This window comes from Coregonus clupeaformis, chromosome 17, assembly GCF_020615455.1.
Source record: "Coregonus clupeaformis isolate EN_2021a chromosome 17, ASM2061545v1, whole genome shotgun sequence".
Lineage (NCBI taxonomy): Eukaryota > Metazoa > Chordata > Actinopteri > Salmoniformes > Salmonidae > Coregonus > Coregonus clupeaformis.
Window position 1 is genome coordinate 43340842 of NC_059208.1, and position 23408 is coordinate 43364249.

Sequence of the window (23408 nt, forward strand, 5' to 3'; positions counted from 1 at the left end):
GTCTGTTGAGGAAACTACTTCAGTTAAAAGTAGAGTTGAGCTGAACCAGAATGTATACCTGTGTCCCTTCACTAAGCCACACACCTGGCCATTTGTAGGTCAAATCATTGACAAGAAAATGCATGATACAATTTGTAAAATCCATTAAAGGGGCAGTGCAGTAAAAAACCAGATTTTCATTCTTTAAAAATAAAAAAATTATTCTACTCTATGAGGTCGAAATAACATTGAAATGGTGAAAATGATGATAATGCCCTTTTAGCGACTGCACTTGAAGAAACTTTCAAAGTTCTTGAAATGTTCCGTATTGACTGACCTTCATGTCTTAAAGCTCTTTAAAAAAAATCCCTGGAATTTCAGCCTGTTGAGGTGGGATGGAATTTTTGGCCCATGACGTCACAATGTGATCTGATTATAATAGACCAATAACTGTTCAACTGGGTAAGGGGGTGGGCTCTAGACCATTCTAACAGCCAATCAGGGCTGTGTATGTAAATATCTTTCAATTTGTTTCCTAACGCCCACACGATCAGACTGAGCATTTCAAGGGTCAAAGGAGGCTCTGGGAAATAAATGACAAAAATATATATTTTGGAGTTATTTTCATTAAATAAACACATATATTGATTTATTAGACATACAGTGATCATTTTTGATTTAAAAGGCTGTATGGGGGCTTTAAAAAGCCACCTGTTTCCTTTTTCTCACACATTTCAAAGAGCAAGTCTAGTCATTGATGGTGACCATAAAGAAGTGTTGGGTCTAAAGAGGACAACCATCCCTTTGAGCACAATAATAAACTAAATTGCCCTTAAGCCCTTGTCACTAGACCTGAAACGACTCAAACTTCTATCCCACGCCAAATATGCAGTGGCCTCTAATGTCTTCAGTACTTAACCCATGGACAAAAAGGTGCCAATTCCACCCATACTGAGTTTGACCGAATGGAATGATTATGAACCAAAGTAGAGTTAGTGCCATGTAAATTGTGTTTCTTGTGACTACTTGTCACCCTTTGTCCTCATTATTGATGTGCAAACCCTCCTTAAGAAAACATGGCTGGTAAAAGTGCTGCCATGGGTGACCCCAGAAAACTGACATAAGTATCAAAGGAACATCTGTTACACTTGACACAGTATGAGCATGTTATAAGCTTTTGAACAAAGAACGCTGCGTGCTTGGGTCAGACTGATGCCTTTGCGTTTGAAAAGGCCTTCAAATGACAGAGGATAGTGAATTATGTGAGGTAATGGATCTGAAGTGAAAAGATGGAAATGCAGATGAAAGATGAAGTGGCCTGACCATGTAGATGAAAGAAAGGTCTGACCACCATGGCTGCATTTAGACAGGGAGCCCAATTCTGAACTTTCTTTCAATAACTGATCTTTTAAGAAATCAGATCAGCTCTGAAAAAGATTGGATGTGAAAATATGTAATGTGATTGGTCTAAAGACCAATTGGTGGAAAAAAGATCAGAATTGGGCTGCCTGTGTCTCATTTATCCAGATGAAAAAGGAGAAACATGGGTGTCATCAGAGACCAATTAGAAATTGCAGGATGACTGTCAGATGATGATCATGATGAGGGCATAATATTGATAATAAGAATAACTACAAAAATACTGTATGATGATATTGACCTGTTCAACATTTCCTTAAACAGAAATTGCACCTGCCAAGTTGACCTTTTCCATCAGCTTTTCTATACTTGCATAAAGTATATCACTTGACTCAAATTAGACTCCTGTCCCTGAGTGGGATGCCCAAATTAAGTTCTGCACCGGGTTATGTCCATTCCATCCTAAACTCAACCAGAAATTGAAGTGAAACACCACTGGTTACACTGGAACACACACATCTGACATCACCACTTTGATTGGCTGCCTGGCACCCTCTGGTTTTGTCCAAGATTATCCATTACATTGATAAGATAGTCGAGTGACCACTCTAACAACGGAAATACATGTCCTCAAAGATGGAAGGCAGGTAGGAGGAGGTGAGATTAGGTGGGACTATTCTAGCCAATGAGAGGGCAGATACGTATGTGAACAACAGGCACAACTCGTTTTTTTCCAAGTATCCGAAATGTCACATGTGTCTACTTATACATTTACATTTTATTCATTTAGCAGACACTCTTATCCAGAGCGACTTACAGTTAGTGAGTGCATACATTATTTTTTATTTTTTTTCATACTGGCCCCCCGTGGGAAACGAACCCACAACCCTGGCGTTGCAAACGCCATGCTCTACCAACTGAGCTACATCCCTGCCAGCCATTCCCTCCCATACCCTGGACGACGCTGGGCCAATTGTGCGCCGCCCCATGGGTCTCCCGGTCACGGCCGGCTACGACAGAGCCTGGATTCGAACCAGGATCTCTAGTGGCACAGCTAGCACTGCGATGCAGTGCCTTAGACCACTGCGCCACTCGGGAGTCCCAGTGCATTCGTAACAACCTAACCATTACAAAACTTTTATTAGATCAAATAAGCCTCATGTACCAAATTAGCAATTCAATATTTACCAAATCCGACACTTTCATTGACAGATTTTGGGCTGAGTAAATAAACCCTCTCGTTTCACCTCTTCCTCTCTGCTTTCGTGTCCCAAGGTGCCCTTTGACCCCAGTCTGCAGGCTCTGTGAACTTGATGGGGTCAAGAGTGTGGGCCAAGCGAGGAGTAGGAAAAGGAGGAAGGATGGGAAAGAGACAAACACTCAAATTCATTTCAAATTCATTTCAATTCAATTGATTCCTAGAAATCAAAATGTTAAAAAGGAATGATCCCTTACCCTGGTAGATGGTTTTAACCACAACAGAATATCTTGCCAATGGAGATCTTCAATTTTAGGCTACTCAGATTGTAAGGGAAAGAACAATAATCACATGGGAGTGGTAACAACAAGTGAGGAAGACGGCATCTGTAAAAACTAAAAACTACTTTGGGGTGAGAATGTGGACGATACGGCAGGTGGGAAAGTATGGAGGACAATGATGAGTGGATGGATGAGGAGTGGCACTATTGTGGGACTAAGGCTGCGTTTCTATGGTTTTGGAGTTGGAAAAGTGTAGTCTACTATGCGAGGGTAGGGCTGGATACTAGGCGAGTTAGGGTGAGCTACTTTTGGAAGAGATGAGTGTTTACTATGAGAATAACAGAATGAATGAAGTTGGGGATGTGCTATGGGTTGGTAGATAGCCGATTGATGGTGCTATCTGCTTATGTCATCTGACCTGACTTTACTGTGAGCTTTCCATACGTTCAACCATGCATCTATAAAATACATCAAGTTAGAGATGGATCCCGTTTTCTTACAACAGACATCAGACAATTCCATATTTTCACTTCCCAGAATCCCTCAATACCCCTAAAGCCTAAAACCACATTGCATTCACAGCACAAATGAAATATATTATGACTGTTTTTATTACGGCCATATAGAGTACAGAAAATACAGCGAGAATGCCTATTGCAAAAGTCTGAACACAGATGCACCCACAAGCCTTATGTGCAAATGTACTGTCTAAAGAAGCAAATACGACTGATACAAAAATTCTGGTTTCGTCAACTGCCAAAAAAGAACAAATGGAAGATAATGAGGAATGTCTCTCTAACACCATAAAGTGTCCAAGGAGAGGGAAAAGATGAGTTCAAAAGATATTAAAGATTAGGCCCAGTCGTTCAAAACATCTAAAAATTCAGATGTTTTCCATCGAAATCCACCGCCCAAAAGGGAGCCGTAAAGCACATAGAATTACATCAGAGAGAAAGAGGGAGAGGAGAGAGAAAGAGAGAGAAGTGAGAGAGGGAGGAAAAATTCTTGAAGTATGAGAAAATGTTACTGCTCTCCTCCCCTCTCTCTTTCCTTCTCTCTCCCGCTCTCCTATTCCCCCTCCCTTTCTCATGGTCAGTCAATCAGAGCCTTCCAAGAGCAGGGAGCTTTGGACTGACTGACAGACATTGGTCAGGGAGAGAGGCAGAGTATCCAGGTAAGCCCTATGCATTTGTACTTTACATTAGCAATGCTTTTATTCTAAAATTAATATTGACAATAAATGCCAAAGATGGTTAATTCATATCAATAAGAATAAATCAATTAATTATTAGTTATATGAATAAAAGTAGAGCAGAGTACATTATTATCTGAGCATCCTAGATGTACATTTGTGAAGTTGTAAGCTATGCATATTAGTGTAAGTACTGAATAACTACATGAGGGAACGGTTTTAAATATGTTATAGGTAGGTTCAAATCCATATGACTTTGGCCTGTAAACGTTTTATTACACAAGTCTGTGATGTATTTCATAGCGTCTGTGTAGACTTAAAATGGAAGAAAGTGAGTCACTAGTGCCAATATACAAAAGCATACCATCCCTATCCATTATACAATCCAAAACCACTCTACAAAGGTGTATTGACAGGCATAAATTGCTTTGATATTTCATTGTATATTTTAATGTGTATGAGTGTGCTTGAATGTGAGAGAGCTGGAGGGATGTGGGAAGATGGTGCAGAAGCCAAAAAAGGATGCAAAGCAATTGGAAACACTTCACAGTGCATTTGACTAAGATATCTGCAGACAGAAGTGCTGTAAAATATATTGCTTTCTTTTGTGACTATAGAGTTATTACCAGCTGTGACAGGTATTAATAAAGAAACTGTTGGATGATGTCAGTACTTTGAGTCTACTACTGAGTTCCAGACAAGGATGGAAATCACGGAGAGTTGGAAACACCAGTTACACTGTTAAAATCACCATGCTGCCTATCATTCAGAGAGGTGGCAGTACGCGCTGTAGAAGCTGACTAAACTCAGGACGTTTCTGATGAACGCCACCAACGGAGTTGAGCAGAGACCAGGCTTCGATAAACAGAAATGAGCAAACATTCGGTGGTTGTATTTGATTCACGTTTTTGGGATTTCAGTAAACAAAGAAAGGCGCGAAACTACAGAAGACAAAACATAGATATAAGATAAGCTTTTCATAGTACCATTTTTTGAAGTATTGACCTTGGGCCGATGTAGTCAGATCTGAATTCCACAAAGCCTGGTCCCTGTTCAACTCCGTTGGTGGAGTTCATCAGAACTTCCTTCACCATGGAGTTGAGTTTAGTCAACTAGCTCAGTAGCAACAATCACTGTAGTAGCTAGGTCCACTTCAATCCTCTCCTTCCTTCCTACCTCCCTCCCTCTGTGATGTTAGCCGTATGTTGTGACTGTGAGTAAGGCTGGTGTGGTGAAGTTTTGGTATTCCCGTGCCAGAAATATTATATGATTGTAAACCCTGAGCTACATAGCCTCGCGGGATTGGAAGCAGTGTAGCTCTGAGGGACTGAGTGAATCTATCCCTGAGTGATGTGTGTCTGTGAGTCTCCTCATGCTGACAAGATACTTGCCTTCCGAGGGCCTCGATTTATGAGCTTTTTCCAGGCTGCCGGAAATTGAATAACCTGTTGTCGTTTCATGCTTCTATTTTGTTTCCTATTCTCCTTTACGACCGTTTCACCCCCTCATTGTTTATCTCCATATATTTATCTATTTCCCTCACTCAACTCTCTAGGTGCTATGAAGTTATGCTGCCCTTGAAAGGCCCTGCATTTCCTGGTTGGGAAAGGAAGGGCCTGGTTTATGCATTGAGAGGAACACTTTACCACTCTGGTCATTTGAGCTGTACTGTGTGTGCATAGATAATTTGAACATTATCCACTTTTGTGCATATCAATTCTGGGGATGTTAGGTAGGTTGTGACTTCACCTAGTTCATTTAGAAAATACATAGTACAAGTTACTGGACACATAGTAGGTCGAGGCATTAGGCTGGTGATATGGCAGCCATGGCATTCCTTATTGTGATACACGGCACGTATGAAAAATGCCTGAAAGGACTGAGGATAGGCTGGTTAGGGTTCAGTCAGGTGAGAAAGGGAGGGATTGTGAGTACACTGCCCCTGGCCTACGTGGCACGGACTGAGACTCTGGCTCCAGGTCAGACCATTACATCCAAACCCCCTGCTGGAATGAGGAAAGTGACCTTATTGGGTCCCACTGGGAAACCACATTATCCTGCATCCTACCCTGTCCAAACACAAGCCTAACCCACACCAACTGTGCCTGGGGATGACCCCATCCGTTTAATGTGCTGTTCATGAATGGCAAATTGTTCAGAACCAGTCCGTGGTTCTACACGTGCCACAACCACGTTGCCGTAGGAAAATAGGAACGCTGGTCGCAGAGTATATTGAATTAGTCTTCTAGACAAACATTTTTTCCAAGCTAACATGCTGTGTTGACAGGGCCATAAACAACTCAAAGGCTATTCCAGCTCACTATAGCCACTGTGATAGTTGTTGTGCTTACATTACTTCAGGTAAATGTTTATTCTTGACTGTCTTGTTTCCCAGGGATACAGTGGTGAGGGAGTCTTTGAATATCCTTCACTTTGAGGCAACAGTTCTACAGATTCACATGAATAAAGCAACCCCTTGATGACAAAAACCTGTGACTTGTAGCCACCTTCACAGCAGAGAGTGCTTCCCTCTTCCCAGCCTTTCCTTGATTACTGTAATCATTTTTTGAAGTGGTCTACTATCAGTTTCTCTTCAACCAACAAAGACAATTGCCCTCCCCTCCACCTGAAGGCAACTTCCTGCCCAAAATGCCTCTAGTCCCATCCTTCCTCCTCCTGCTCCTCGCCTGCCCTGCCCTCCTGACCCTATCAGGTTCCCAGAGCCTGCAGACTGGGGGTCAAAGGGCACCCAGGAACACAAAGCCAGAGGGTGGTGGGCAGCCAATCAAAGTCATGATCTCTGAGGCGTGTGTTCAAGGGGACTCCAGTCAGACCCAGGGCAAGGAACTGGACCTTGAGCCTGGTTCTCCTCTAGTCTTTACCCATCGGATCAAACTGGTTCCGGGGTCATGCGGAGGCGGGTGTGAGGCCGAGTTTGCTGCCCTGCGAGACCGTCTGGAGAGGCTGGAGAAGGAGGTGTCTGCCCTGAGGGAGAAGTGTGGAGGCCCAGAGGGGGGCTGCTGCACATCCCAGCAGAGCAAAGGTACAGTAGGACTGCTGCCACATGACTCACTGATCAACTGGGTCTGGTTATGACCATTACATGGCATCCCCTCATAGCTCCTCCCATCTCACTGAATCACCCAACTGGTTCTCATTTGAGCACACACACACACACACACACACACACACACACACAGCTCTTACATTTATATAAAAAACGATCCAATACTGACCTCAACCATGATCGCATTTTTAACTGGCAGACTACAGCCATGCTCATATTATGATCTAACTGACATGAGTAATGAGGACTCTACTAACGGGTTCGACCAATCAGAGCAAATACAGTAAAGGGTCCAGCTCTAACTTTCTGCCCAATGTGATCTCAGACAATCCTCCTAATCTAGCTCTCCACCCTTCTCTCAATGTGGGGCACTTTCAGCAACAGCAGGGATAGTTTATCCACCAATCTGTTTAAAATATCAATACACTCTAGCAATGTTCCCTCTAATCTTTTTCAGCACACAGCAAATTTCAGGTCTGCTGACCGCAAACTTGAACATCGTGAAAATTCTGTGCAACTTCCAGTGCGCGTTTACTATGAACACTGAGGCTATACCCGCTTTAGGTTACAGTTTTAACAGTGGCCAAGTAGGCTAACGTGGCTATTTGATCATAATGTAGGCCTACCAGAGTGGCCTACCATCAAAAACAATGGAGAAAATGCATTCCAGAATATTTTAACATAGAAATAGCTGTTCTATCATTCAGCCTAGAGTAGCAGCCAATGTGTGGTGAATAACACTGAATGAAGAAAACATGCAGGGCTTGACATCAACCTGTTTATCCACTCGTCCTTCAGACAAGGAGGTGACTGAAAATGTTGTTGTGTTGTTTGATGCAAGAAACCATTTAACAAAATAAAATGCATTATTATTCCCATTCCATTATTACTGAGAATCAGACAAATTATGCTACCCTCTGCATATTGACTACTTAGCTTATTCAAGTCTGTCTCAAAATACAACACTGCCCCTTTAAGACAAAAAAAAGCTCTTTACCTGTCTAGAAATGTACACGTTTTGTGCTCTTGTAGGATGCAATCACTCCCCTATTGCTGACTACAAATAACCTATAACTGGGCTAATAACTCACTAACTAGCAAACGATGTGAACTAAATGTGCACACGTGGCTAATTGCAGCACTTGCTTTGATCTCTAAACAAGCGCATCTACTCACAACCACAGCTGTAAACACAGTCCAGTTCAAAGTAAACGGCACAGATCCATATATGGCAATGATCTATTTGCATACAGTGCATTCTGAAATTATTCAGACCGCTTCAGTTTTTCCACATTTTGTTGCATTACAGCCTTATTATAAAATGGATTAAGTACATTTTTTCCCTCATCAATCTACACACAATACCCCATAATGACAAAGCGAAAACAGGTTTTTAGAAATTTTAGCAAATGTATAAAAAAAAAACCGGAAATACCTTATTTACATAAGTATTCAGACCCTTTGCTATGAGACTCAAAATTGAGTTCAGGTGCATCCTGTTTCCATTGATCATCAATTTTTGGTTTCTACAACTTGATTAGACTCCACCTGTGGTAAATTCAATTGATTGGACATGATTTGGAAAGGCACATACCTGTCTACATAAGGTCCCACAGTTGACAGTGCATGTCAGAGCAAAAACCAAGCCATGAGGTCGAAGGAATTGTCTGTAGAGCTCCGGGACAGGATTGTGTCGAGGCACAGATCTGGGGAAGGATACCAAAATATTTCTGCAGTATTGAAGGTCCCCAAGAACACAGTGGCCTCCATCATTCTTAAATGGAAAAAGTTTGGAACCACCAAGACACTTCCTAGAGCTGGCCGCCTGGCCAAACTCAGCAATCGGGGGAGAAGGGCCTTGCTCAGGGAAGTGACCTAGAACCAGATGGTCACTCTGACAGAGCTCCAGAGTTCCTCTGTGGAGATGGGAGAACCTTCCAGAAGGACAACCATCTCTGCAGCACTCCACCAATCAGGCCTTTATGGTAGACTGGCCAGACAGAACCACTCCTCAGTAAAAGGCACATGACAGCCTGCTTGGAGTTTGCCAAAAGGCACCTATAGGACTCTCAGACCATAAAAAACAAGATTCTCTGGTCTGATGAAACCAAGATTGAACTCTTTAGCCTGAATGCCAAGCGTCACGTCTGGAAGAAACCTGGCACCATCCCTGCGGTGAAGCATGGTGCTGGCAGCATCATTTTGTGGGGATGTTTTTCAGTGGCAGGAACTGGGAGACTAGTCAGGATCGAGGGAAAGATGAACGGAGCAAAGTACAGCGAGATCCTTGATGAAAACCTGCTCCAGAGCGCTCAGGACCTCAGACTGGGGCAAAGGTTCACCTTCCAACAGGACAACGACCCTAAGCACACAGCCAAGAAAATGCAGGAGTGACTTCGGGACAAGTCTCTGAATGTCCTTGAGTGGCCCAGCCAGAGCCCGGACTTGAAACCGATCGAACATATCTGGAGAGACGTGAAAATAGCTGTGCAGCGACGCTCCCCATCCAACCTGACAGAGCTTGAGAGGATCTGCAGAGAAGAATGGGAGAAACTCCCCAAATACAGGTGTGCCAAGCTTGTAGCGTCATACCCAAGAAGACTCGAGGCTGTAATCACTGCCAAAGGTCCTTCAACAAAGTAATGAGTAAAGGGTCTGAATACTTATGTTAATGTAATATTTCAGTTTTATATTTTTAATACATTCAGCAAAAATTTCAAAAAACCTTCTTTTCCTTTGTCATTATCGGTTATTGTGTGTAGATTGAATAGGGGGTAATAAGGATGAAGCGTAACAAAATGTGGAAAACGTCAAGGGGTCTGAATACTTTACGAATGCACTGTATAGGCCTACTGCAGCTCTGATTGGTTATGCCCACCGGTCTGTGTAGAGTATAGCCTGAGTCGTGCACAATAGAATCCTTCTCCGGTGCGTTCTGCCTACAACAAAATATATTGCATTGATTATTTTTCTAGTACGTTGCATTGAAAGTGGCTAATATTGCGTTGATTCGATCACAATTGCCACAGTAAAGGGAAACGTTGATAGTGTTAACTAACAGGGAAAACTCTAGAAAGTTGAGTGAAGTTCAATCTCGTGCTTCTCTCTGTGGGCTGATATTTCTTCTATACTCTGCGTGGCAGTCTCGGGGCTACTGCGCGCCCACGCACATGCTCAGCTTAGCGAGAACATTGCACTCTAGTGTCTTACCGTTTTACTCTCTGTCTCTGTCCAAACCACCTCTTTAGGCGCTGAGTGCTCCATCAAGCCGGAGGGAGACGATTGTCCTAACGAGTGCAGTGACCAGGGACGCTGTGAGGACGGCAAGTGTGTCTGCTTCCCAGGGTTCAGTGGGCCCGACTGCAATTTGTCTGACTGCCCCGACAACTGCAATGACAAGGGGACGTGTGTGAACGGCCAGTGTGTGTGCGACCCAGGTTTCACAGGGCCAGACTGCTCTTCAGAGTCCTGTCCTGGTAACTGTAACAACAAGGGGCGATGTGTGAACGGCCAGTGTGTGTGCAACAATGGCTTCACAGGCCCCGACTGCTCCACCAAAGCATGCCCTGGAAACTGTAACAACAAGGGGCGATGTGAGAACGGCCAGTGTGTGTGCAACAATGGCTTCACAGGCCCTGACTGCTCCACCAAAGCATGCCCTGGAAACTGTAACAACGGGGGGAAGTGTGTGAATGGCAAGTGTGTGTGTGATAGCGGTTTTACAGGGCCAGACTGTTCTACCAAGTCTTGCCCTGGCAACTGCAGCAACCGTGGAAAGTGTGTGAACGGCCAGTGTGTCTGCGACAGCGGCTTTACGGGGCCGGACTGTTCCGCCAAAGCATGTCCCAATAACTGCAGCAACAAGGGAAGGTGCGTGAATGGGAAGTGCGTGTGTGAAGTGGGCTTCACTGGGCAGGACTGCACCGCTAAGGGCTGTCCCGATAACTGCAGCAACAAAGGGCGCTGCGTGAAGGGGAGGTGTGTGTGCCGCCGTGGTTTCGCCGCCCCGGACTGCAGCCAGTGTGAAGCTGGGTTCACTGGAGCTGACTGTGGCACAGGTGAGTCTCCAAATATTCTCCATAAAACACTCTCGGCTGCAATTGGCTTTTATATTGTCCAGTGAAACAGAGTGCACACTGTATTAGCCACATGGCAGTGCTAATATATCATACTGTACAGTCAGTGTGGAATATAGGGCGGCAGGTAGCCTAGCGGTTAAAAGCGTTGGGCCAGTAACCGCAAGGTCGCTGGTTCGGATCCCCGAGCTGACTAGGTGAAAACCTGCCGATGTGCCCTTGAGCAAGGCACTTAACCCTAATTACTCCTGTGAATCGCTCTGGATAAGAGCATCTGGTAAATATAGTATTCCCTTCTATCCAATTCCACATACTGTTATATGTGCCACATTATGCTTTCAAGTACTGTATGTAGACCTCTACCATACGTTGCAGCTTGAGGTGCTTACACAAGTTGACTAATGGACTTTGACTTCTTAGGAAAAATAGGACTCTGTATTTTACATTGACTTTACAGTTAAATGGGGGAAAGGTGACAAAAGGATGCCTTATTGCCTTTAAAATCAATTCCATGGTAAATCACTTTAGCTAATGCAAGGAAACATTGCATGACATTGTTGGCTTGAATGACTGAAACTAAGCATCTAACCCCCCCCGTCTCCAGCAATGTCTGGTGTGTCCCAGCTCAACACTAAGGACATCACTGACTCCTCTGTCACCCTCTTCTGGACCCCACCTCCAGTCCAGTATGACACCTACCACGTCACCTTCACCAGCCAGGTAACAACACCCTACACACCCTACTCACAAGTTCTTATGAAGTTGTGAGTTGTGAATCTGGGTCCTAAATAAAGCACAAAGTAAACTGAACTTGAGAAACAACTGTTAGACAACAGATGTATTTGCTGAGAATGAACAGTCACCAAAATGAACAGAAGGCTGCTCTCATGGCACGAAGCCCGGTTCTCATTCCAGGTTTTAAGACTTGTTTTGGGGGCAAATGTTGAAAAGGTCATGGTGGTGCGTTATTTCCATGACAAATCCCCAAAACGTTTGCCTACAATGTCCCTGAAAGCCCAAGGGAATTCAATGGTGGCATACTGTAAATAAAAACCTCCCATGGAAAAAGACATTGACTCCTTTGGCTTCAAATCAAATAATGTCACATGCTTTGTGAGAGAAAAAAAGAGAAATAATATTTAAAAAATAACACAAGGAATAAATACACTATGAGTAAAGATAACTTGGTTATATACATGGGGTACCAGTACCGAGTCGGTGTGCAGGGGTATGAGATAATTTGAGGTAGATATGTACAGTGCATTCGGAAAGTGTTCAGACCCCTTTACTTTTTCCACATTTTGTTACGTTACAGCCTTGTTCTAAAATTGATTAAATTGTTTTTTCCCCCTCATCAATCTGCACACAATACCCCATAATGTTTTCACTTTGTCATTATGGGGTATTGTGTGTGTATATGGGTGAGAGAAAAAATATCAATGTAATCCATTTTGAATTCAGGCTGTAACACAACAACATGTGGAATAAGTCAAGGGGTATGAATACTTTCTGAAGGCACAGTGCATTCGGAAAGTATTCAGACCCCTTCCCTTTTACCACATTTTGTTACGTTACATTTGCCCATTGTTTTCAAAATTCTTCAAGGTCTGTCAAATTGGTTGCTGATCATTGCTAGACGACCATTTTCAGGTCTTGACATAGATTTTTAAGTAGATTTAAGTCAAAATTGTAACTCGGCCACCCAAGAACATTCACTGTCTTCTTGGTAAGCAACTCCGGTGTAGATTTGGCCTTGTGTTTTAGGTTACTGTCGTGCTGAAAGGTGACTTCATCTCCCAGTGAATGGTGGAAAGCAGACTGAACCAGGGTTTTCTCTAGGATTGTGCCTATGCATAGCTCAATTCCATTAATTTTTTTATCCTGAAAAACTCCCCAGTCCTTAACGATTACAAGCATACCCATAACATGACGCAGCCACCAATATGCTTGAAAAAATGGAGAGTGGTACTCAGTAATGTGTTGTATTGGATTTGCCACAAACATAACACTTTGTATTCAGGACAAAAAGTGAATTGCTTTGCCACATTTTTTGCATTATTACTTTAGTGCCTTGTTGCAAACAAGATGCATGTTTTGGAATATTTGTATTCTGTACAGGCTTCCTTCTTTTCACTCTATCAATTAAGTTAGTATTATGGAGTAACTACAATGTTGTTGATCCATCATCAGTTTTCTCTAATCACAGACAACTGTGTAACTGTTTTAATGTCACCATTGGCCTCATGGTGAAATCCCTGAGCAGTTTCCTTCCTCTCTGATGCCTGTATCTTTGTATTGACTGGGTGTATTGATACACCAACTAAAGTGTAATTAATTACTTCACCATGCTCAAAGGGATATTCAATGTCTGTTTGTTTCTACCAATAGGTGCCCTTCTTTGCTAGGCATTGGAAAACCTCCCTGGTCTTTGTAGTTGAATTTGTGTTTGGAATTCACTGCTCGACTGAGGGACCTTATAGATAATTGTATGTGTGGGGTACAGAGATTAGGTAGATAGGCATTCAAATGTCATGTTAGACACTATTACAGCACACAGTGAGTCCATGCAACTAATTATGTGACTTGTTAAGCAAACTCTTACTCCTGAACTTATTTAGGCTTGCCGTAACAAAGGGGTTGAATACTTATTTGACTCAAGATATTTCAGCTTTTAATTTTTTATAAATTTCTAAAATGTTCTACAAACACAATTCCACTTTGACATTATGGGGTATTGTGTGTAGATCAGTGGCACAACATCTCAATGTAATCAATTTTAAATTCAGGCTGTAACACAAAATGTGGAAAAAGTAAAGGGGTGTGAATACTTTTCAATGTGACGAGTCAAAAGAGAGTGCAAAAAGGGTCAATGCAGATAGTTATATAGTTAACCAATATCTACCCGGACTAGCTATTTAGCAGTCTTATGGCTTGGGGGTAGAAGCTGTTCAGGGTCCTGTTGGTTCCAGACTTGGTGCATCGGTACCGCTTGCCGTGCGGTAGCAGAGAGAACAGTCTATGACTTAGGTGGCTGGAGTCTTTGACAATTTTTAGGGCCTTCCTCTGACACCACCTGGTATAGAGGTCCTGGATGGCAGGGAGCTCGGCCCCAGTGATGTACTGGGCCGTACGCACTACCTTCTGTAGCGCCTTGCGGTCGGATGCCAAGCAGTTGCCATACCAAGTGGTGATGCAGCCAGTCAAGATGCTCTCAATGGTGCAGCTGTAAAACTTTTGAGGATCTCAGGGCCCATGCCGAATCTTTTCAGCCTCCTGAGGGGGAAGAGGCATTGTTGTGCCTTCTTCACAACTGTGTTGGTGTGTGTGTGGACCATGATAATTCCTTAGTAATGTGGACACCGAGGAACTTGAAGCTCTCGACCCGCTCCACTACAGCCCCGTCGTTGTGGATAGGGTCGTGTGCAGCCCTCCGTTTCCTTTGCCTTGCTGTCATTTAGGGACAGGTTGTTGTCCTGGCACCACTTTGACAGGTCACTGACCTCCTCCCTATAGGCCGTCTTAACGTTGTCGATGATCAGGCCAACCACTGTTGTGTTGTCAGCAAACTTAATGATGGTGTTGATATCGTGTGCTGCCACGCAGTCATGGGTGAACAGGGAGTACAGGAGGGGACTAAGCACGCACTCCTGAGGGGCCCCCGTCTTGAGGGTCAGCTTGGCGAATGTGTTGTTGCCTACCCTCACCACCTGGGGGCAGCCCGTCAGGAAGTCCAGGATCCGATTGCAGAGGGGAGGTGTTCAGTCCCAGGGTCCTGAGCTTAGTGATTAGCTTGGAGGGCACTATGGTATTAAACCCTGAGCTACAGTCAATGAACAGCATTCTCACGTAGGTGTTCCTCCTGTCCAAGTGGGAGAGGGCAATGTGGAGTGCAATAGAGATTGTGTCATCTGTGGATCTCTTGGGGCGGTATGCGAATTGGAGTGGGTCTAGGGTGTCTGGGATGATGGTTTTGATGTGAGCCATGACCAGCCTTTCAAAGAATTTAATATCTACAGATGTGTGTGCTACGGGGCGATATTCATTTAGACAGGTTACCTTGGCGTTCTTGGGCACAGGGACTATGGTGGTCTGCTTGAAACATGTAGGTATTACAGACTGTGTCAGGGAGAGGTTGAAAATGTCAGTGAAGACACTTACCAGCTGGTCAGTGCATGCTCTGAGTACGTACAGTTGAAGTCGGAAGTTTACATACACCTTAGCCAAATACATTTAAACTCAGTTTTTCACAATTCCTGACATTTAATCCTAGTTTAAATTCCCTGTTTTAGGTCAGTTAGGATCACCACTTTATTTTAAGAATGTGAAATGTCAGAATAATAGTAGAGATAATTATTTATTTCAGCTTTTATTTCTTTCATCACATTTCCAGTGGGTCAGAAGTTTACATACACTTAATTAGTATTTGGTAGCATTGCCTTTAAATTGTTTAACTTGGGTAAAAGGTTTCGGGTAGCCTTCCACAAGCTTCCCACAATAGGTTTTGTGAATTTTGGCCCATTCCTCCTGACAGAGGTGGTGTAACTGAGTCAGGTTTGTAGGCCTCCTTGCTCGCACACGCTTTTTCAGTTCTGCCCACACATTTTATATTGGATTGAGGTCAGGACTTTGTGATGGCCATTCCAATACCTTGACTTTGTTGTCCTTAAGCCATTTTGCCACAACTTTGGAAGTCCATTTGGAAGACCTATTTGCGACCAAGCTTTAACTTCCTGACTGATGTCTTGAGATGTTGCTTCAATATATCCACATAATTTTCCTTCCTCATGATGCTATCTATTTTGTGAAGTGCACCAGTCCCTCCTGCAGCAAAGCACCCCCACAGCATGTTGCTGCCACCCCCGTGCTTCACGGTTGGGATGGTGTTCTTCGGCTTGCAAGCAACCACCTTTTTCCTCCAAACATAACGGTGGTCATTATGGCCAAACAGTTCTATTTTTGTTTCATCAGACCAGAGGACATTTCTCCAAAAAGTACGATCTTTGTCCCCATGTGCAGTTGCAAACCGTAGTCTGGCTTTTTTATGGCGGTTTTGGAGCAGTGGCTTCTTCCTTGCTGAGCGGCCTTTCAGGTTATGTCGATATAGGACTCGTTTTACTGTGGATATAGATACTTTTGTACCTGTTTCCTCCAGCATCTTCACAAGGTCCTATGCTGTTGTTCTGGGATTGATTTGCACTTTTCGCACCAAAGTACGTTCATCTCTAGGAGACAGAACGCGTCTCCTTCCTGAGCAGTATGATGGCTGCGTGGTCCCATGGTGTTTATACTTGCGTACTATAGTTTGTACAGATGAACGTGGTACCTTCAGGCATTTGGAAATTGCTCCCAAGGAAGAACCAGACTTGTGGAGGTCTACAATTTATTTTCTGAGGTCTTGGCTGATTTCTTTTGATTTTCCCATGATGTCAAGCAAAGAGGCACTGAGATTGAAGGTAGGCCTTGAAATACATCCACGGGTACACCTCCAATTGACTGAAATGATGTCAATTAGCCGATCAGAAGCTTCTAAAGCCATGACATCCTTTTCTGGACTATTCCAAGCTTTTTAAAGACACAGTCAATTTAGTGTATGTAAACTTCTGACCCACTGGAATTGTGATACAGTGAATTATAAGTGAAATTATCTGTCTGTAAACAATTGTTGGAAAAATTACTTGTGTCATGCACCAAGGAGATGTCCTAACCGACTTGCCAAAACTATAGTTTGTTAACAAGACATTTGTGGAGTGGTAAAACAAGTTTTAATGACTCCAACCTAAGTGTATGTACATTTCCGACTTCAACTGTAAGTGCTACATTTGCCTGCCCTTATTTGCCGTTGGTGGATAATATGTAAGGTAATTTAAAGGTAATTTCAGATTGAGAAGATATATATAGCTTCTACCGTGAATGCTGTCTCCGCTAACACCGGAACATTGCCTTTAAATTTCAATCACGCTGTAACGCTGAACTTCCGCGATACGGACTGAATAGAGCCCTTTGTTTTCTATGCCAAATAAATCAATCCAAAGATTGATCTTGAGAACAGTAACACACCACAGTTTGACAGCTGAGCAGCAGAGGTCCATCACACAACTGAAAGATGAGTCCATATTCAACAGTTACTGGCAGGGGAGCCTCAGACCATGTCAGAAACAGATGACTCTCAATCCCTCTTAACTCACAATTACTGTGTTTTTCAATTTAAATTCAGTCATTAATTTCACTCAGCCTTTAAAGACTTTCAAATGGCAAAACAATTGTTTCACTGAGCAAAACCCTTTAGTGAACTGTTGGAGTACATAACAAGGTTTATAGATCCTGTAAATGTGCAGATATGCAAACGTTTTGCCAAAATAAATAGCAGTGGACATTTTGCCAGTTTCTGTTTAATGATGTTTGGCGTTAACTAACTGTCACTTCAGTAAATACTGGTTTGCTTTTACTGGTTCAACTGATATACTGTCACGATCGTCGGGAACAGAGGACCAATGCGCAGCGTTGAATGCAAACATATTTATTACCACTGAAGGATAACACGAACAAAAACGATAACGTGACAGTCAACGGTCTAACACAAACCAACTAGAACAAGAACCCACAAACACAACGGGAAAAACAGACAGTTTAAATATGGCTCCCAATCAGAGACAACCAGCCACAGCTGACACTCGTTGCCTCTGATTGGGAGTCACTCAGGCCAACATAGAAATAAACCAACTAGAACTCCCAACATAGAAATAGAATACATAGATCTACACACCCTGGCTCAACATAACAGTGTCCCCAGAGCCAGGGCGTGACAGTACCCCCCCCTAAAGGCGCGGACTCCGACCGCGCCAACTAAATACCACAGGGGAGGGACCGGGTGGGCACTCCGCCTTGGCGGCGGATCCGGCTCCGGGCCTGATCCCCACTCCCTCTCCAACCCCCCAAAGTACCCCTGGTCCGGTCTGGCCCCGCTGGCCGGAGCTGGACTGCACACTGATGGAGCGGATTGCTCTAGCTCCGGCGTAACGCATCTGACCGGTGCCGGACCAGGCACCAGTGGAACAGGCACGGGCCGTGCTGGACTGACGACGCCCACCACTGGCTTGGTGTGGAGAACAGGCACGGGCCGTGCTGGACTGACGACGCACACCACTGGCTTGGTGTGAGGAGCAGGAGCGGGCCGAACCGGGCTGGCGACGCGCACCATTGGCTTGGTGCGGGAAGCAGGAGCGGACTGGACCGGGCTGACGACGCACACCACTGGCTTGGTGTGAGGAGCAGGAGCGGGCCGAACCGGGCTGGCGACGCGCACCATTGGCTTGGTGCGGGAAGCAGGAGCGGACCGGACCGGGCTGACGATGCGCACCCCTGGCTTGGTGCGTGGAGCAGCAACGGGCCGGACCGGGCTGACGATACGCACCCCTGGCTTGGTGCGTGGAGCAGGAACGGGCCGGACCGGGCTGACGATACGCACCCCTGGCTTGGTGCGTGGAGCAGGAACGGGCTGGACCGGGCTGACGACTCGCACCCCTGGCTTGGTGCGAGTGGCAGGAACAGGCCGGACCGGGCTGGCGACGCGCACCATAGGCTTGGTGCAGGGAGCAGGAACAGGCCGGGCTGGGCTGGCGACGCGCACTGTACACTTGGTGCGGGGAGCAGGAACAGACCGGACCGTACTGGGGACACACACCACTGGCCCTACACCGGGATCTGGAACGGGCCGGACCGGACTGGTAACACACCCCAGTACCTCTCGCCGTGCCTCTACACCTTCCATCCCCTCTTCGACCAGTGGCCCCCGTAACCTGGCGGCCTCCTCTGCCAACCCGCTGGACCGCTCTATCGCGGCCTCCTGCTGCCCCGACGTCGTGAGCCCCCCCCTAAAAATGTTCTGGGGTTCTCTTTCCCCCGTGGGCCAGGCCTCTATAATTCTTGCCCAACTCTCGCTCTTCTGCTTCCAACTCCCGCCATTCAGCTCCTCATTGGGCTTGACCCAGTCGAAGCTCTTCCTCCACTGTTCCCAAGTCCACCCTCTCTGCTCCTCACTAGGCTTGACCCAGTTGAGGTTGCCACGGAGATCTGCTAGTGATTCCCCTGGCGATGGCTCCTGGACACGCTGCTTGGTCCAGTTTTGGTGGGTTCTTCTGTCACGATCATCGGGAACAGAGGACCAATGCGCAGCGTTGAATGCAAACATATTTATTACCACTGAAGGATAACACGAACAAAAACGATAACATGACAGTCAACGGTCTAACACAAACCAACTAGAACAAGAACCCACAAACACAACGGGAAAAACAGACAGTTTAAATATGGCTCCCAATCAGAGACAACCAGCCACAGCTGACACTCGTTGCCTCTGATTGGGAGTCACTCAGGCCAACATAGAAATAAACCAACTAGAACTCCCAACATAGAAATAGAATACATAGATCTACACACCCTGGCTCAACATAACAGTGTCCCCAGAGCCAGGGCGTGACATATACTTATATACTGGTTCAACTTATACGGTTGGATTCACAGCCATAGTAACCACAGAACGGAGGATATAATAAAAAATAATAATAATAATATAATTAATATAAAAGCATTACATAAAATGTAAAACATATGACTGACATACTGATCTGGATTTCTGTTGAACATAACAGGACTTAATAACATTACATAAGTGTATTGTATTACATTTGTTCAGCAGCTCATGGTATCAATCAGTGGATTCAAAAGATAAAATCCAGTTTCCAATATCAAAAGGTAATTCACAGAGACATATGCTACCAATTTTATTCAAAGCTGCCTTTGTACTCTTTGTTTTGAGTATAGGATGTTAGTGTTTCACTGATTTGCACTACAGAATAACTTCCTATTAAGTTCAAGTTCAGTTAACATACAGTAGCCTGGAAACTAAGTATAAAAACAACATACATTGCTATGATCTAATACAATATCCGGGCCATGTGTGCAACTTTTCACTTTCAGGTCTCCCACTGTAATTGTGCCTTTAAGGCCCAGTGCAGTCAAAAACTTGATTTTCCTGTGTTGTATATATATATCAACACTATGAGGTTGGAAAAATGTTGTGCAATTTAGAAAATGATGATAATGCCCTTTTAGTGTAAGAGCTAGTTGAAAAGATTGCCTGAAATTGTAGCCTGTTTTGGTGAGATGGAGTTGTGGTGACATCACCGGGTGATAAATTAGTTAATATACCAATAAGAAATAGAGTTCCAAACCTCTCTGCCAATAACAGCTAGTTTTAAATGTTCCCCTCCCCACTCAGACCACTCCTAGACAGTCTTAGCAAAATTCTTGCTTGAGAAATTGCTTGTTGCTAAGAAGCAATTTTTGTTTATTTTTAACCATTTTAATTGAAAATAATCAAGGAAAGGTACTACATTGTTATCCAGAAATGATTTGATAGAAGAAGAAAAAACCGGCTGCATTGTACCTTTAATAAAACATATGCTCCCAATCTGCACAGAGGGGTGATGTTAGATGTACACAATGACAAACTGGATTGGTACTCATCATTCACATGTTGTTGGACCTTGCTATTACAGTAGACACAAGCACTCTATAGAAGCTGTATCCATGTCCTTAAAAGTCTCATCTACAACACTGAAACAAAGAGAGGCATCTTAATGACAACCAAAAGGACCATTGGAAAAGGTAGGGAAATGGTACAAAGATGAAACAACCCTCTTTTTCCTCCTTAATGGAACTATTTCAATGAGTGAATGAGATTGTTATTCTTCATAAACGGGTTCCAGACAAAAAAATATAGAGAAAAAATATATAAAAAATAATAGAGGCTATTGTAGGTTAGTAGAGTGAAGTTTGGCCACAGCATCAGCACTAGGATGCATTCCAAAAACTCATCGCAAAACAACAACAGCGGAAACAGCCTATTTTACATACATGACAGGGGTAGGTGTGAGAAGAAATATGGAGGAAGGGAGGACATCCTTGTAAAGGGAATAAGTAAAACTAGGGATGAAAGTCATAGGCGAGTCAAAGGAGAAAGTCATAGCAACAATAGTTAGGGAAAGGGAAGGATAATGGGAGATAGAGAGAGTGGGCAGCAAGGGAGAAGAAAAGATGCAGATGTGGGATGCTTGTTGCTGGGGCAGCCGTAAACACTGTCAAAAACATGGCCCTGGCCAGAGAAATGACTTCACTGGTCGGCAGCTGTGACACAGCGGAAGAGAGTGAATGAGGGAGATACACATTAATCTCTCATGTTTACAGATAAACAACACACGTAGACTAAACAGGACACAAACCCCACATTGTGCAAGATAAAGCACAACGACACACTCAAAACTAGAGGCATATGACATACGCACACTGTAGATCAACGCTGGGCAACCTGGCAACCCAGCTGGGCCCCATTTCCCATATGAGAGAATATATTACACAATGGAGAAAAACTTGGAGAACACCCCCATAATTCTCAAATTATCACATATCAATTAAGGAAATTGTGAGAGTTGGAACGTGAAAGGATGACAACATTTCTCAAAGCTTTGTGATCTACTGGATTTCCCCTATATGTTAATAATTAATTACTTTCACAATACTACTATTACATAATTGGAACTGTTCACCTCAGTGCCAAGAAAATAATGAAACTACCCACCCACGTTCATTTCCAACAGAGACATAATGTTTCTATATTGTCTGATGATGTTTTACTGCATAGCTGTTGAGTGGTGTAGTAATGTGATTTTAAGGCCCACTGTGGACAATAAATATGAGTCCAGTTACTAATTTAGAGAGTAGGCTCGGTTGATGTTTACAAAATATCTGAATATAGGCTTCGGCATGACAGAATTTGTAAGTTAGCCTACTCCCCCTGCTGGTAAGCATACATGCACCCATTCTATATCATCTTTAACAGGTTCTGACTAGCATTACAAATTAACTGAAATACCAGTAAGCCAAAAGGGCGTATTAATCCTCTTGATATCTGTTCTAACATTGACCTTATCATTTTCTGTGCCACACAGAAAGAGGGCGATCAACAGATAACATCTCAAGTTGGAGGCAAGCTCACGGCCTACACCCAATCAGGCCTGGCGGCCGGGCAAGAGTACACAGTGACAATCAAGGGAGAAATAGATGGGAGAATGGGCGCTGAGAGCACAGCAGAATTCACCACCCGTGAGTCAGGAAACCCCATTTTGTATCTCCTTATTATCATTTTCTACTTCCATTATTGATAGATATAAATGCAAAGTTCTTTTTTTCCCCCACTACTTTTCCCTCACCTACCACTCAGTTATCTCTGGTCCCACAAACCTTCAAGTTGTGAAGACAACCACAACATCTGCAGTTGTCCAATGGGAACAATCGCAAGGAGACATCGACAGGTATCGCTTAACTGTTACACCCAATCAGACAGACGGAACAGCCAAGGGAAGACAAGACCTGACCCTGCCCCCTGAGAGGGACTCTGCCCAGATTGACGGTTTGGACCCGGGACATTTGTATGACATCACAATAGTGGCTGAAAAAGGCAGGATCAAGAGCAAGCCAGCAACAGTCCAAGTCACTCCTGGTGAGTTTTATTGGATGAGGGGGTTGCTTACCTTACTTACTACATTGCATATGAAAAGATCCAGGGACTAGATCGTATAAGAAGCAATCTTGATTTAGTGTGTCAGATTCTTTATTAGTTTATTTGGAAATAAAGACCATAAAAATAATACTATATTTTGAGATAAGGGAGTTGCACAAATATACAGTCATGAAACAACAAATAAATTGTGAACTAAGCAGAAGAAGCAGGAGAGAGAGAAAATCATATGTTTAAAAAGAGAGGGAAATCTCTGAAACAAATTGGATTCCCTGGCAATGTGAATATGCGAGGGAGGCCAGCCCTGCTCCTGTGAAGTGTTATCCCACTAAAGTTAACATGTCTAGACACGTCATTATTCAATAGAGCAGGTCATTGGAAGTGAAATTAAAATGTTAGATTGAAATGAATTTATGTACAATATAAAAACTCCTCCTGGAGCTAAGCTGATCTCTCTTCGTAAAATATATCTTCATTTTCTTTCTTTCTTTTTGATAATTAATGCTGCTCTCTTTCTTGACAATAGCAGCACACACTTAACTCACAACATTGAATATTTCAGCACCCGAACAATGAATGGCAAGGTTGTTTTAATGACCAAATGTAATAATCTTTCCACTTCTCCCTGCAGGTTTGGACAGCACATAGGCAAACTATTTATTGCACTAATGTCAATGCAGG

The 23408-nt window shown here is 43.8% G+C and overlaps 1 protein-coding gene across 2 annotated transcripts in view; it reads left to right on the forward strand.

The window, feature by feature from the left end:
- Positions 1 to 3916: 3916 nt before the first annotated feature.
- Positions 3917 to 23408, forward strand: part of LOC121586474 (tenascin-X) — a 30369-nt gene continuing 10877 nt past the window's right edge. For both annotated transcript variants that reach the window (XM_045226370.1, XM_045226371.1), the window contains exons 1-6: positions 3917 to 3991; positions 6405 to 7052; positions 10325 to 11134; positions 11757 to 11872; positions 22159 to 22312; positions 22431 to 22709. In XM_045226370.1, coding sequence (XP_045082305.1) covers positions 6659 to 7052; positions 10325 to 11134; positions 11757 to 11872; positions 22159 to 22312; positions 22431 to 22709 — 1753 coding nt within the window. In that variant the 5' untranslated portion in view covers positions 3917 to 3991; positions 6405 to 6658. The remainder of the gene's footprint in view (positions 3992 to 6404; positions 7053 to 10324; positions 11135 to 11756; positions 11873 to 22158; positions 22313 to 22430; positions 22710 to 23408) is intronic.